At 55.3% G+C, this 12,152-nt stretch overlaps 3 protein-coding genes across 3 annotated transcripts; all 3 read left to right on the plus strand.

Annotated features, from left to right (window-relative positions):
• Window positions 1-412: 412 nt before the first annotated feature.
• J7T55_004783 (uncharacterized protein) lies at window positions 413-6,084 on the plus strand (the record flags this gene model as incomplete). Its single annotated transcript, XM_053130508.1, has 3 exons — window positions 413-2,008; window positions 2,114-2,510; window positions 2,567-6,084. 3 exons carry the CDS (start codon window positions 413-415, stop codon window positions 6,082-6,084), a joined length of 5,511 nt encoding a protein of 1,836 aa, XP_052991209.1.
• A 1,665-nt stretch (window positions 6,085-7,749) lies between these two features.
• J7T55_004784 (uncharacterized protein) lies at window positions 7,750-9,047 on the plus strand (the record flags this gene model as incomplete). The annotated part of the gene is made up of 3 exons (XM_053130509.1): window positions 7,750-7,781; window positions 7,887-8,145; window positions 8,202-9,047. 3 exons carry the CDS (start codon window positions 7,750-7,752, stop codon window positions 9,045-9,047), a joined length of 1,137 nt encoding a protein of 378 aa, XP_052991210.1.
• Window positions 9,048-10,389: 1,342 nt separating this feature from the next.
• J7T55_004785 (uncharacterized protein) lies at window positions 10,390-12,126 on the plus strand (the record flags this gene model as incomplete). Its single annotated transcript, XM_053130511.1, has 3 exons — window positions 10,390-10,783; window positions 10,888-11,457; window positions 11,591-12,126. 3 exons carry the CDS (start codon window positions 10,390-10,392, stop codon window positions 12,124-12,126), a joined length of 1,500 nt encoding a protein of 499 aa, XP_052991211.1.
• Between the last annotated feature and the right edge of the window lie 26 nt (window positions 12,127-12,152).

Here is a 12,152-nt window from a genome sequence, read left to right on the forward strand (position 1 = left end):
ATTGACGCGCGGTGCGGAGGGCCCTTACCGGATGTGACCGTGAGGCTCACCAGCCTTGATCATTGCCAATCGCCAAGTCACACCGTCACTGGTGTTCCTCCATTGCAAGCAATCAGACACCTTCTGGACTCCAACCTTGGAAATTGATTGGGCTTCTTCAGCTGTGAACACTGCAGCACAAAGCAAACTGTTGCCGCCTGTGCGGCGAAGTCGGGAAAGGATAGTGGTGGAGTGCAGGAGCCCGCTGCTTGAGCAACGTCTCGAATTTCCGCAAGACTGCTGAGGGAAGCAGTAAGGCTTTCTGGTTTAGGCCGATAGGCCTCATCACATTCCATGTCGTCTTGAGCGGTTTCGACCCCATCAAGGGTGTTTCTTCACAATCCCTCTTTTCCAAATCTCAGCAGTATCCGCCATGGCTCTTTCCCCAGTCAGCACCGACGAGCGCATATGGCGCTTGCGACGATTAGCTCAGGAGTACGACATCGACGAACCTCCAGAGCCAACACCTTTATATAGACCGTCAGCTACCCCCTCGCCACTGACGCCAAACTTCAAGAACCCCGATGATGAGCACCGGGCGGACGACCTACTTAAGCGAAGGAGACAGGTAAACACTCAGGGAAATGGTGATGTCAATGGAGGTGGAGGGAGCGTGAAGAAGCGGTCGTTCACGTTAACCCGAAAGGACAGCTTCACATCCTCCAAGTTCGCATCCAAGGAGATCTTTGACGCACTAGATGCTCATGTCGCAAACGCTGGCGCGCCAGGGGTGGCGGAGGCACTGATTCACAAGCTGCGCATGGCAGGCGGGGACCTTAATCGCGCAAACGCAAAGTCCAAGACACCTTTCAACCTTAGGAGGAGGAGCCTGGACGACCTGGGGCAGGAGCAAAGCCGGATCCTGCAAAAGGCCGTTGAGAATGGGCAAGAAGATATGGTCGCCGTCCTCGTCCCTCACGCCGAACCAGCAACTCTCGACGCGGCATTGCCTCCAGCTATGCGCAACGGAAATCTTCGTATCGTTGAGGCCCTCTTGAGGTATGGGGCTAACGTGTCACAGACTCCGGAGGGACAGTTCCAGTTTCGGCAAATGTGCATTAATGGTGGACAGGCCGATATGGTTGGTTTAATCCTGCAGTCTGATGGCAGACCTCCCCCAGACTGGGTTTCGGGGGCAATGATCGACGCAGCAAGGAAAGGTTGCGTGGGCACTGTTGCCCAGCTAAGTCGATCCGTCGCAGATGGCAGTTTCAATGATGGCGCGGCTCTTAAGGAGGCCATATCACAGTGCCGAGTCGACATCGTCCTGGCAATCATCATAGGCAACAAGCCTCCCAATAAGCAGTGCCTCAATGAGGCGTTCATGAAGGTCGCCACACATCCCGCGATGAATCCACCAGAAAAGATTACCTTGACGGATATACTACTGCTAGCTGGCGCAGAGGGCGACGTGGTTTCGGCGGCGTTAGTTAAGGCCTGCAAAACCGAGTTCTACGATATGATCGACCTCCTTATCAGCAACGGCGCCTCTATCGAGTTTGAGAACGCTATGGTCGTGAAGAATGCGATTGAAAGTGGCAACATCGGCCTGGTGCAGCTGCTGCTGAGCGACAGGGCAGTCTTGAGTCCCGTGCTCGCCGGTGAGCTCATCGGGTGTATAGGGAAACGCATCAACCCGGAAGATAGACGAATTCTTCTCAGTACGCTACTCCGTAAAGGCGCCAAAGGTCCACCCCTTAATGAGGCTCTGATCAGGGCAGTGGAAGGCAGAGACACCGAGTGTGTCAAGCTCCTTCTAACGCCACACTTCGCTGGATCGGGCAAGTTGAAGCCGAAAGCGAGCCACGATCTCAAAACTGGCCCGCGCAGTATGGTATTCGAGCATCATGCAATGGCGGATGTGAATTACAAGGGCGGCTTGGCACTCTCAAAGGCTGTCTCCGCTGGCAACCTTTCTATGGTTGAGTACATTCTTGCAGCAAAACCAAACATCGAAACCCTCGTTGCGGTATTTCCGAGTATCAACGCGCTTCCACAGATGGAAAGATATCACATGACAGAGTCATTTCTCCATGCCGGTGTCTCCGGGCCTTGTGTACATGTCGCTTTACAGCAAGCCATTGACGAGGCACCGCCCAGAAGAGACGAGCGCCTCATTAAAATTCTGCTTCAACACGATGTTGATGCGAACGTCAACGATGGCGCACCGATCATATCGGCCATTGAACATCTCGATGCCGATCTTTTGGAGGCTTTGCTGCGGAAACGACCAACGACCAAAAATGCGGCGGTAGCACTTCAGAAAGCCATGGCTGTGGAGGACAAGGGAAAACGAGCGCGGATGGTGAGCTTGCTTCTTCGAGCTGGAGCAGATGAAGCGACCAAGACGGTGGGCGAATCTTTGATGAAGGCATTGCACGAGCAGCCGGTGGACACTCGATTACTTGGTGCGATTTTACAGCAGGGGAATGCCGATATTAATATGGATAACGGCGATCCTGTTGTGTTGGGTAAGACGGCGCAAACCTGATCACTTCATGGCTCTTTTTGCTAACTGACCGCGTAGCTGTTCGAGACGTGAACCCTCAGGTGCTCGAGCTCGTTTTACAAACAAACAGGGCCACACCAGAGACGTTCGATCTTGCTGTGCAAGCCATGGCCAACGTCCCTTCAAGTCAAGAGAAAGCAACCAAGTTAGAATCGATCGTGAAGCGTACAAAGCAGAAAGAGTCGCTAAACAGCCTTCTCGCCTACGAGGTTCAATCTATTCTCCAGTGCCCACCTCAAAAACGCACATTGGTTGTGCTGCGGGCTCTTCTTGCCTTAGGAGTCGATGTCAACACAAACAAAGCCGCGGCGCTCTGCTGTGCCGTGGCCGGCGCAGATTCAAAGATCACCGATGTTCTCTTTGCGGCCAAGCCAAGCACAAAATCACTGGCAGCGGCGATGCCTTTCGCCTTCAAAATCGCTGACCAAACTGAAAGACTCACTTTCATCCAGAAGCTTCTGCATGCCGGTGCCCCGGCGGTCGAGGCGAACAGGGCATTAGTTCACGCCATTGGAACGCACCCTGATGATACCGCCTTGATCAATACTCTCCTTGCCAGAGCGGACACTAGTGACGGAGAGGCCCTAATGGTAGCCGTGCGGAAGGCGAACGTCCTTATGGTGGAGATGATCATAACCAGAGCCAAGAAGCACCCGGCAGCCAGACTGAATGACGCCTTCGGCGAGGCAACCAAAATCGAGAACAAGGTGATTCGAAAATCGATTTGTGAGTTGCTTCTGAGGGCAGGCGCGACGGGCCAAGTTGTCTCTGATGCTCTTCTTGCTGCCGCTGGCACAGGGGACCTGACCCTGGGAAAACTGCTCCTGGACCATGGCGGTAGTGTAGACCATCAGGAGGGCCAAGCTGTGGTCGAAGCGTGTCGAGCTGGATCGCCAGATGTCTTGAAGATGCTTCTGTCTAGCAAGACCGCTGTGAAAAAGGAAACACTTGAGCGCGGCTTCCAAGCTGCCACGGAAGTGGGTGATCTAAATCATCGTGCGGCCGTGTTCCAACTCCTCTTGGACAAGGGCGTCAACGGCGAAGTCCTCGATGCACAACTCGTCTCTACAGTTCGGTTTGGAGATGACGCTCTCAACCTAGTTCGTCTTCTCCTTATGTATGGTGCTAAGACCGACTATAATGGTGGCGAAGCAGTCTACAATGCTACCAGATGTGCATTCCTGCCAATACTCCAGGTGATGCTCGGTGTCGAACCAGTGGGTGGAAAGCAAGTCAAACCGTCAAGCCAGACATTGATTCGCTCCCTGAAGGCCTCGTCAAACTTAAGTGGTGTCCCGAGATACCAGGTCATGAAGTGGCTCTTCCATGCCGGCCTCCCTATCGGCGACGAGGTACACATCTCGCTCGAGAAAGCTGTCAACGAAGAGGAGCCAAATATTGATTTGATCAAGCTGCTCCTGCAGAACGGTGCATCACCGCTCGCGAATGGCTGCAAGACTCTGGTCGATGCCACTCAGAAGTTACATTTCGTGGTACTAGACCTGTTCTTGGAACTCGAAATCTCACAAGATGACATCAGCTGGGTCTTTTTGCAGACTTTCTCGGCAGCTGATGCAGACAAGTGGTTTACGGATCCCGGCTTTCAAGTGGCGCAACGCCTCCTAGAGAAAGGTGCCCGAGGTGATGGCCCTGCGGGTGCTCTCATAGTCGCAATTGACCACATGGGTACCGACAAGGATGATCTTGCTCGGCAGTTTGTGGATCTTCTCATCGAATACAACGCAGATGTCAACCGAGATCAAGGCGCTGCACTAATCAAAGCTGCGAAGAGTGCGAATGCTCACCTCATGCGACAGGTGTTGCAGCAAAAGCCAAACTCGGAGTCAGTGTCCATGGCTTTTCCATATGTCTTCGACCACGAGGTGCCCGAGGACCAAGCGTTGGAGCTCATCTCCTTATTCACGGATTACTCCGACGGCGAAACACGCCTGGATGCGATGTTTGCCCATCCAGAGGCCGAGCCTGTGGTATTCAAGGCAATCTCACGCTACCCTCGCTCAACTACGATTGTTGAGACTCTGCTTGATGCCGGGTATTACCATGACCAAATGACAAATGCACGGATATTGGACGAACTTGAAGAGGAGGAGCCGGTCAATCTATTGCTGTGGTGTCTCATCCAACCGCAAAAGAAAGTTAGCAGTGGCATCATCAACATGCTCATCGACAGGGGTGCACGCGTCAACTTCGAGGCACGACTATCGAAAACCACTCCCTTGATGCTGGCGATAAGAGAAAGAAGACATGACATCGTCAAGAAGCTCGTTTTTGCTGGTGCCGAGGTCGATGTGGCCGACGTCACAGGCAACACGCCACTGACCCTGTCTACGCAGATTGGAGGAGATCTGGGGACAATGATGATGCAGAATATCCTTGCTGCCGAACCATCGCAAAACGACGGTTCGCTGCACAACGCCGCGAGGGAGCTCAACGTTCCAGCCATGCAGGTTTTGGTGGACCACGGTCATGAGATCGACTTCCCGAGTCCAATACACGGCGGCCGGACTGCTCTCGGTGAGCTTTGTCTCCATGCAGCGGACGGCGGAGCCTTGACAGCGGCCCAGGAGAAGGCTATGGAGAAGGCTATGGGGTACCTTCTCAAGCAGGACACAGACCTCAGCCTATTGTCAGATGGAAAATCGGTTCTGCTCCTTGCGATGGAATCGCTTGAACCCATCATAACTACAAGGGCCCTGCTGAAAGTCGGCATGTGGAAACATATTAATCGACAGTTCAACCACTTCACCGACAATACATGCACTTACTCGCCGACACAATATGCCAAGCGGGTGCTGCCGCAGACCGATGTCACTGAGCAACTGCACAAACTTCTCAAAGCCAACCGGGGCCAAGACATCTACTACGCGAATGAAGGACCGCAACCGGAAGGCGCCATAGGCCTACCGGACGATATAGTCCGTATCGAGCGCGAGCGGAAGGCTCGGCTTGAACGGATCCAGCTCGAAGCCGAAGACCACTCGCGAACCCTCTCGCGCACCAAGGAGGTCGCGGACATCCAGAACCAAATATTCGCGCAGCGCGCCCAGCTGGAGGACACGCGATCGCGGCAACAGCAGAACACGGAAATCGAGGGCATCCGCGAGAGAGCGCTTCTCGAGGAGGAGCTCTTCAACGAAGCGGTGCGGCGCCAGCGAGCCGAGAGAGCGGCCGCAATGGAGCACCAGTCGTCCATCACACAGGCAGAGATCGAGCGCAAGCGGCTCGTGGCGGACACGGAGTTCGAGGCCGAGGGCCGCAGGCAGCTGCAGCTGCTCGAGTACGAGAAGCAGATGGACGACACGAAGGAGGCCCACGCGCGCCAGATGACCGCCAACCGGGTGGACGAGAGGGCGGCGATTGACCGCATGGACCGGGAGCACGACTCGCGGATCAAGAACCGCATCGCGCAGCAGAAGAAGCTCGTCGACAGCCAGAACCAGCTCGCCTCGAACCTGGGGAGCGTGGGAATGCCCCAGAGGAGGCAGATTGGGTACATCTCGGGGGAGCTGGACTGAAGTGGGTCCTGGAGGTGCATTTCGGGTGCAAGGGCATAATTATTGGCGCGAATGGACGGTGTTCAGGACGACGGGGTGATATCTCTGATGGATTGTTGATTTGCTGTTGTAGAATCGTGTACAGTGCTAGAGCCTAGCGGTGATTATTCTCGTAGTTTGTTGGGTTGACGAATCTCATGATATGATGCCATCGTCTCCCTCTGGTCATGATATCGATGTCCTGATCCACACCGAGGTTGGGCCGGCTGGTGTGTCTGGTTCAGTCGTAGCCTATGTTAGACGAGGTGACGCTATCCTAAAGTGCACGAGGGGATTGTGACGAGTGGCTTAAAGGAATTGTGAGAGGTCAAAGGTGCGGAAAGGCTCCGCCGAGTGGTGCTTCCGTCGTCATTGCTGGATGCTCTCGGCTCGGTTGAGCTTGTTTTCAAGCTTGAATGTCCCGTCTCCAGCACAGATACGGTTACACGGCAGGGATTCCAGACGAAATGAGTGTAACCCAAACGACTGCAGTACAATTTTCCTTGTGGGATGCCCTCCTGGATGATAGACTCTTGTGAGATGTATGACTTCCCGTATGATAACCTCCTATAGAATAATTTCCTGTAGAAATGACGTCCCATGATTTGAGCCCCCGTGGAATAATCTCATATTAATGTTCCACAGCGGGATGACCTTTAAGATGCTCTCTTCAGCAGCTAGGTCTCGGCTGTCCTTCTATGTGTAATGATCCTCTGGATAAATATCTAGCAAAACTGTACTGTGTAGCCGCTGTGGCACTCCAGGTCATGTGTGTGTTGGAATGAATGTGTTGTGTCATGGGGCTAGTCTAATTAATCACTCAACCAACAAGCCCATTGTCCCCGTTCCGCTCATGGGCGGAAGATGCGATCAGCTTTGGTGCAGAAAGACACAAGTGATGATCTTCAGGGTGCAATTTTGTGCGGCGATCGACATGTTGGAAGACAAGGCCCAGACAGGCCAGGAAGGACAAATTTCTGACAGAAGCATGTGAAACTGCATGATCACCACTGTCGGGGTCTGGGAGCTGTGGGCACCGCTGTTCTATGTGAAACTGGTAGGCCTGCTCGGCAGCTCGGCCACCCCTGCTCCCATTCGGGCCCTAGGAGATGGGTTGCTTGCGTCAGTGGGGGGGGAAGATCTGGAAGCTTGGGGCAGGAATGGAGGGCGGTGGGCCCGCATTGTGGAGGGGCAGCGTGCCGCCATGCTTGGGAATCCTGGCCCTGGCTGCCAACTTTGTGTTGCCAGGCAGCCCGGGTAGGGTACCACAGGACCACACACAGGACAGGAGAAGCTGGCACGACCAGGGACGAGGGCGTCCTGCCAGGCCTGCATGCTGCTCGTAATGAATCGGGTGAGGGGCGAGGGGTGTTTTGATTGCCATCAATTTCAGCCCCGCCAAATCCTCCCTCGCCGCCGCAGTTAAACAAGCTACTGTGCCTACTTACCTGTACCTGCAATCGCATTGGACCGACTGCGTCGACGTCGCAACGCATCTTTTCACCGTTCCTTACCTACCCAGCACCATTAACTCTGGACTTTTTCTCTCCCTCCCTCTTCTTTGGACCTTCCTTCCCGGTCCCTCTTCACCGCAGTCTGTCCCTCGAAAGCTAATTCAAAAACCACACCACCAAGCCTCTGCTCATCATGGCGCCTGTTGGAACTGTTCTCATCACCGGGTGCGCCAATCTCTCCCTCCTCCCCTTTACTTTGCGCTGTCACCAGCCCAAACTCTAGACACGCCTGGTAGAAAAGGACTTTGGCTTACTGACTGTGATTTGCAGTGGCACTGGCTACATCGGCTCATTCACCTCTCTCGCCCTGCTTGAGAATGGCTACGAGGTGGTGATTGTCGATAACCTCTACAACTCGTCCGAGGTGGCCCTTGACCGCATCGAGCTCATCTGTGGAAAGCGACCAAAGTTCTACAAGGTAGACATCACGGACAAGCCTGCTCTCGACAAGGTCTTCTCGGAGAATCCCGAGATTGATAGTGTCATCCACTTTGCGGCCCTCAAGGCAAGTCGGACCCGGCCGCGCATTGTCGCGCAAAGGCTACGAGTGGGACCGACCAAGGGGAGGCTAACATAACCGTACAGGCCGTGGGCGAGTCTGCCGAGATCCCTCTCGAGTACTACCGTGTCAATGTCGGCGGCAGCATCTCCCTGCTGCGCTCCATGACCGACCACAATGTCACCAACATCGTCTTCTCTTCCTCCGCTACCGTCTACGGCGATGCGACTCGTTTCCCCAACATGATTCCGATCCCAGAGAACTGCCCTACAGGGCCCACAAACTCATACGGGCGCACCAAGTCTATGATTGAGACTGTCATCGAGGACCACGTCGTTGCCCAGCGCAACAACCTTAAGAAGGCAGGCAAGCCTTACGAGCAGTGGAACGGCGCTAACTTGCGGTATTTCAACCCCTGTGGCGCCCACCCCTCGGGCATCATGGGCGAGGACCCCCAGGGTGTGCCATACAACCTGCTCCCCCTGCTCGGCCAGGTTGCTACCGGCCAGCGCGAGAAGCTGCTGGTGTTTGGCGACGACTACGCTTCGCGTGACGGCACGGCCATCCGCGACTACATCCACGTGTGCGATCTGGCCAAGGGCCACCTGGTGGCGCTGAACTACCTACGGGAGCACCAGCCAGGCGTCAAGGCATGGAACCTCGGCTCAGGACGTGGCAGCACCGTGTACGAGATCATCAACGCGTTCCGCGAAGTTGTTGGGCGGGACCTCAAGTATGAGGTTGTGGAGAGAAGACAAGGCGACGTGCTGGACCTGACGGCGAACCCGAGCCTGGCCAACAAGGAGCTGAATTGGAAGACGGAGTTGAAGATGGAGGACGCTTGCTCGGATCTGTGGCGGTGGGTCAGCAACAACCCCCAAGGGTACCGCCAGAGCCCGCCCGCGGAGCTGCTGGAGGCTTTGAAGAAATAAATGCAGCATGCAGCTGGAAGGAGCCGTTTGCATTCAGAGGAGGACGTGAAAAAAGAATAATGAGAGCCGCTTCGGGGATGCGGCAGTCATGTTTGCTAAGGAGGTGGGGATGACCTTCCAATTCACGCATGGCTGCAGTTCAGGCTGGTGCATCCTATTAGACTTTGCCTCAACGACTTAGACGAGTAATGGAACTTTTCGACCTACAGAGGCAGATGTATTGCGAGTTTCCAAGTTGTTTGGTATCATCTGTCAACGCCGGTACGGTCCGGTGCAAATGTCTATTCTACACTGGGGAGGCTTGATGAGAATTGGCCTTTCAAGTTGGGCATTCAGTAGAACTCAACATAGGTGCTGAATTAATGGCATGAGTTTTACTGTAAACAGTGTGCATGGTGAATGTGACGGAGGCTTACTCCACCAACCATTGCGACTTAGACAAAAGAGATCTACCCAAGCTTCCCCAAAGAGAGAGGAGCTGCCCCACGATGGTGCTGACTAACCAACAAGCCCACCTCAGCACTCATCTTGCGGTTCAGATTGCTTGGGCGACGACACGTCCTAGGCCAGACGCGTCTCCCAGAACGCCACGCCATAGAGTGAAAGCCGACTGCGTACTTCACTCATGCGCCTCTGCATCACCGGTTTCGTCTGGGGATTATGAGAAGGACAAGCAATTCTTGTATCACAAAGACAGCACTGCGAGACGCAATTGTGCATTTACCTACCGTTTTCAGCCCGCAAACAAAGGCCTCTTTGCGCCATGCTACTTTCCGACAGCGCGCGACAGCTGCTTTTCTCGACCAAATCGCCCGCTTCTCTCGAGGTCATCACCACCAATGCCCCAGACCCTTGACCTCGATTTTGATTTCAGCTTCGACCACCAGCGCTAGCAAACCTGACAACGACACAGCGTGTGCTCAAATTTTCATGTCTTCGCACTTGGTCTTGATTGCTGTGTGTGCACGAACCTGATCTCACTCCTATCGCATCTTCCTACCGCAGGCTCAGTGTGCTCCGCACAATTCGACGTATCGTCGATCAATTTCTTAGAGTGCGGCTGCCGACAAGCCTAGCCAGCCAACCCAGCCGCCATCGTTTGGACCCGGCTTTGAAGGTAAGCGAACTCTCGTCGATTCAACCCGAAAGCTCCTTTTACAGCCTTGAACCATCTTTCCCCAAGGCAACAGCAGCGTATTGCCTCATCTCACATCGCTCCTGTCGTCACTTTCCTCAAACCATGTCACTACCGCAAACAAAAGGATAATTCTAATTCGCAAAAGGGCAAACTCATTCTCTGGTCAATAAGCGCCTTCAAATTTCAGCTCACTCAACAGCCACCATGCCACCCAGGCGAGGTCGTGGCGGCAACGCGGGAGGAGGCACTCCGTCCCCAGCGCCGGACAGCAGACCGAGGGCTCAGAGGACTCCAGGGCCGAGTAGATTCAGTACCTCCTATGGGTCCCCCGCGATGTTGACTGCTGGTCGCAGTACCACGTCATCCTCGATAGGCGGCATTGGAAATGCCTTGAGGAACGTGCAGAACGCCACCTCAGCCGACAGACGGACCAGAGCAGCTCAACAGGCTGCCGAGGGCGGCAACCAGGGCGCGCGACCCCCTCCCAACCAGGGACCGGCGGCTCCTCTTGACCAAGGTCCAGCGCCTCCTCCCAATCAGGGGCCAGTGGTTCCTCCTGTCGCACAGAAAACCGCGGGGCCGGCGACCAACAATCAACGTAAGTCTCTTGAGACAACCACCCCCCCCCCCCTCCACTCTTACCATGGCACATGAACGTTGCTCTACGTATGAACAATTGTTTTATCTAACTTGGTCGCACAGAAAACCCAGCTGGGAGCAGAGCCCAAACCGTCCAGCCACAGCGCCAACGCCCAGACTCTGGCACTGGCAATCGCAGATATTCTCGATACATGTCAGCACCGCTTCACTCTGATACCCCGTCCATGAGAAGCTTTATCGAGGAGAGCGAGATCTTCCATGGTGCAGATGTTGGAACACCTACACCGGGCCGGAATCGTGCACCTGTGATTTCAAATCGACCAAATCAAGGACCCAACTTTGGACCACTCACGGCCGATGCGCCGTCTGATGGATCTGACGGTTCTGATTTCATTGATGACGACGACGACGAGGATCCACTAAACCGTGACACGCCCCGTAGTACGAGGAGTCGCAGAGACTCAGCGACGACCCCACAGTCCCAATCGCGGCCGCCACCGAGCTACCAAGCCGTTAGCTGGGCAGACCGCTTTACACAGCGTGGAGGATTTGGGACAGCTACCCAGGCTTCTAACCAAACTGGCACTGCTACACAAACCGGCACTCAAGGAGCACGTTCAGACCAGACCTTTAATCCTTTTCAGTCGCCCCCAAGTGCTACACGAGACAGTGGTAGGGGACCCAGCGCTGTAACTGGCGCTAGAGGCACTGGAACTGGCACTGGAAGCACTGGCACTGGAAGCACTGTAACTAGCACTGGAGGCACTGTAACTGGCATTGGAGGGCCCACCTCCACAGTGCCTAGTGCTGGAGGACCTACGACCGGGGGACCGGGTACTGGATCTGACATCGGAGGTCTTGGTACAAGAGGACCCGGAACTGGACCTACCACCGGAGGACCTGGTACTGGATCTGGTACTAGATCACCGGGTATTAGGCCTGGTACTGGAGGTCCTGCCTTTGGAGGTCCTGGCGCTGGAGGACCCGGTACTGGTCTCGGTACTGGTCTCAGCACTGGAGGGCCCGGTACCGGAGGACCTGGTTCTGGGAATGCCACGGCGCCTCCTGTTCAAGGACCGGGAGGGCCGCAAGGAACGCCAGGTCCGCCGGGTCAGCAGGGAGCAGCCGGACTGCCCGGTTTGCAGGGGCAGCCAGGCCCACAAGGACAAGCCGGACCTCAAGGACAACCAGGAGCCCAAGGACAGCCCGGGCCTCCAGGACAGCCTGGTCCTCAAGGACTACCCGGACAGCAGGGTCCACAGGGGCCGCAAGGACCGCAAGGACCGCAAGGGCCGCAAGGGCCGCAGGGGCCGCCAGGGCTGGCGAACAATGGCGCCATAATTCCACCAGTCGCTCTGCTTAAGAGT

Source organism: Diaporthe amygdali (assembly GCF_026229845.1).
Source record: "Diaporthe amygdali strain CAA958 chromosome Unknown NODE_23_length_778278_cov_65_433824, whole genome shotgun sequence".
Lineage (NCBI taxonomy): Eukaryota > Fungi > Ascomycota > Sordariomycetes > Diaporthales > Diaporthaceae > Diaporthe > Diaporthe amygdali.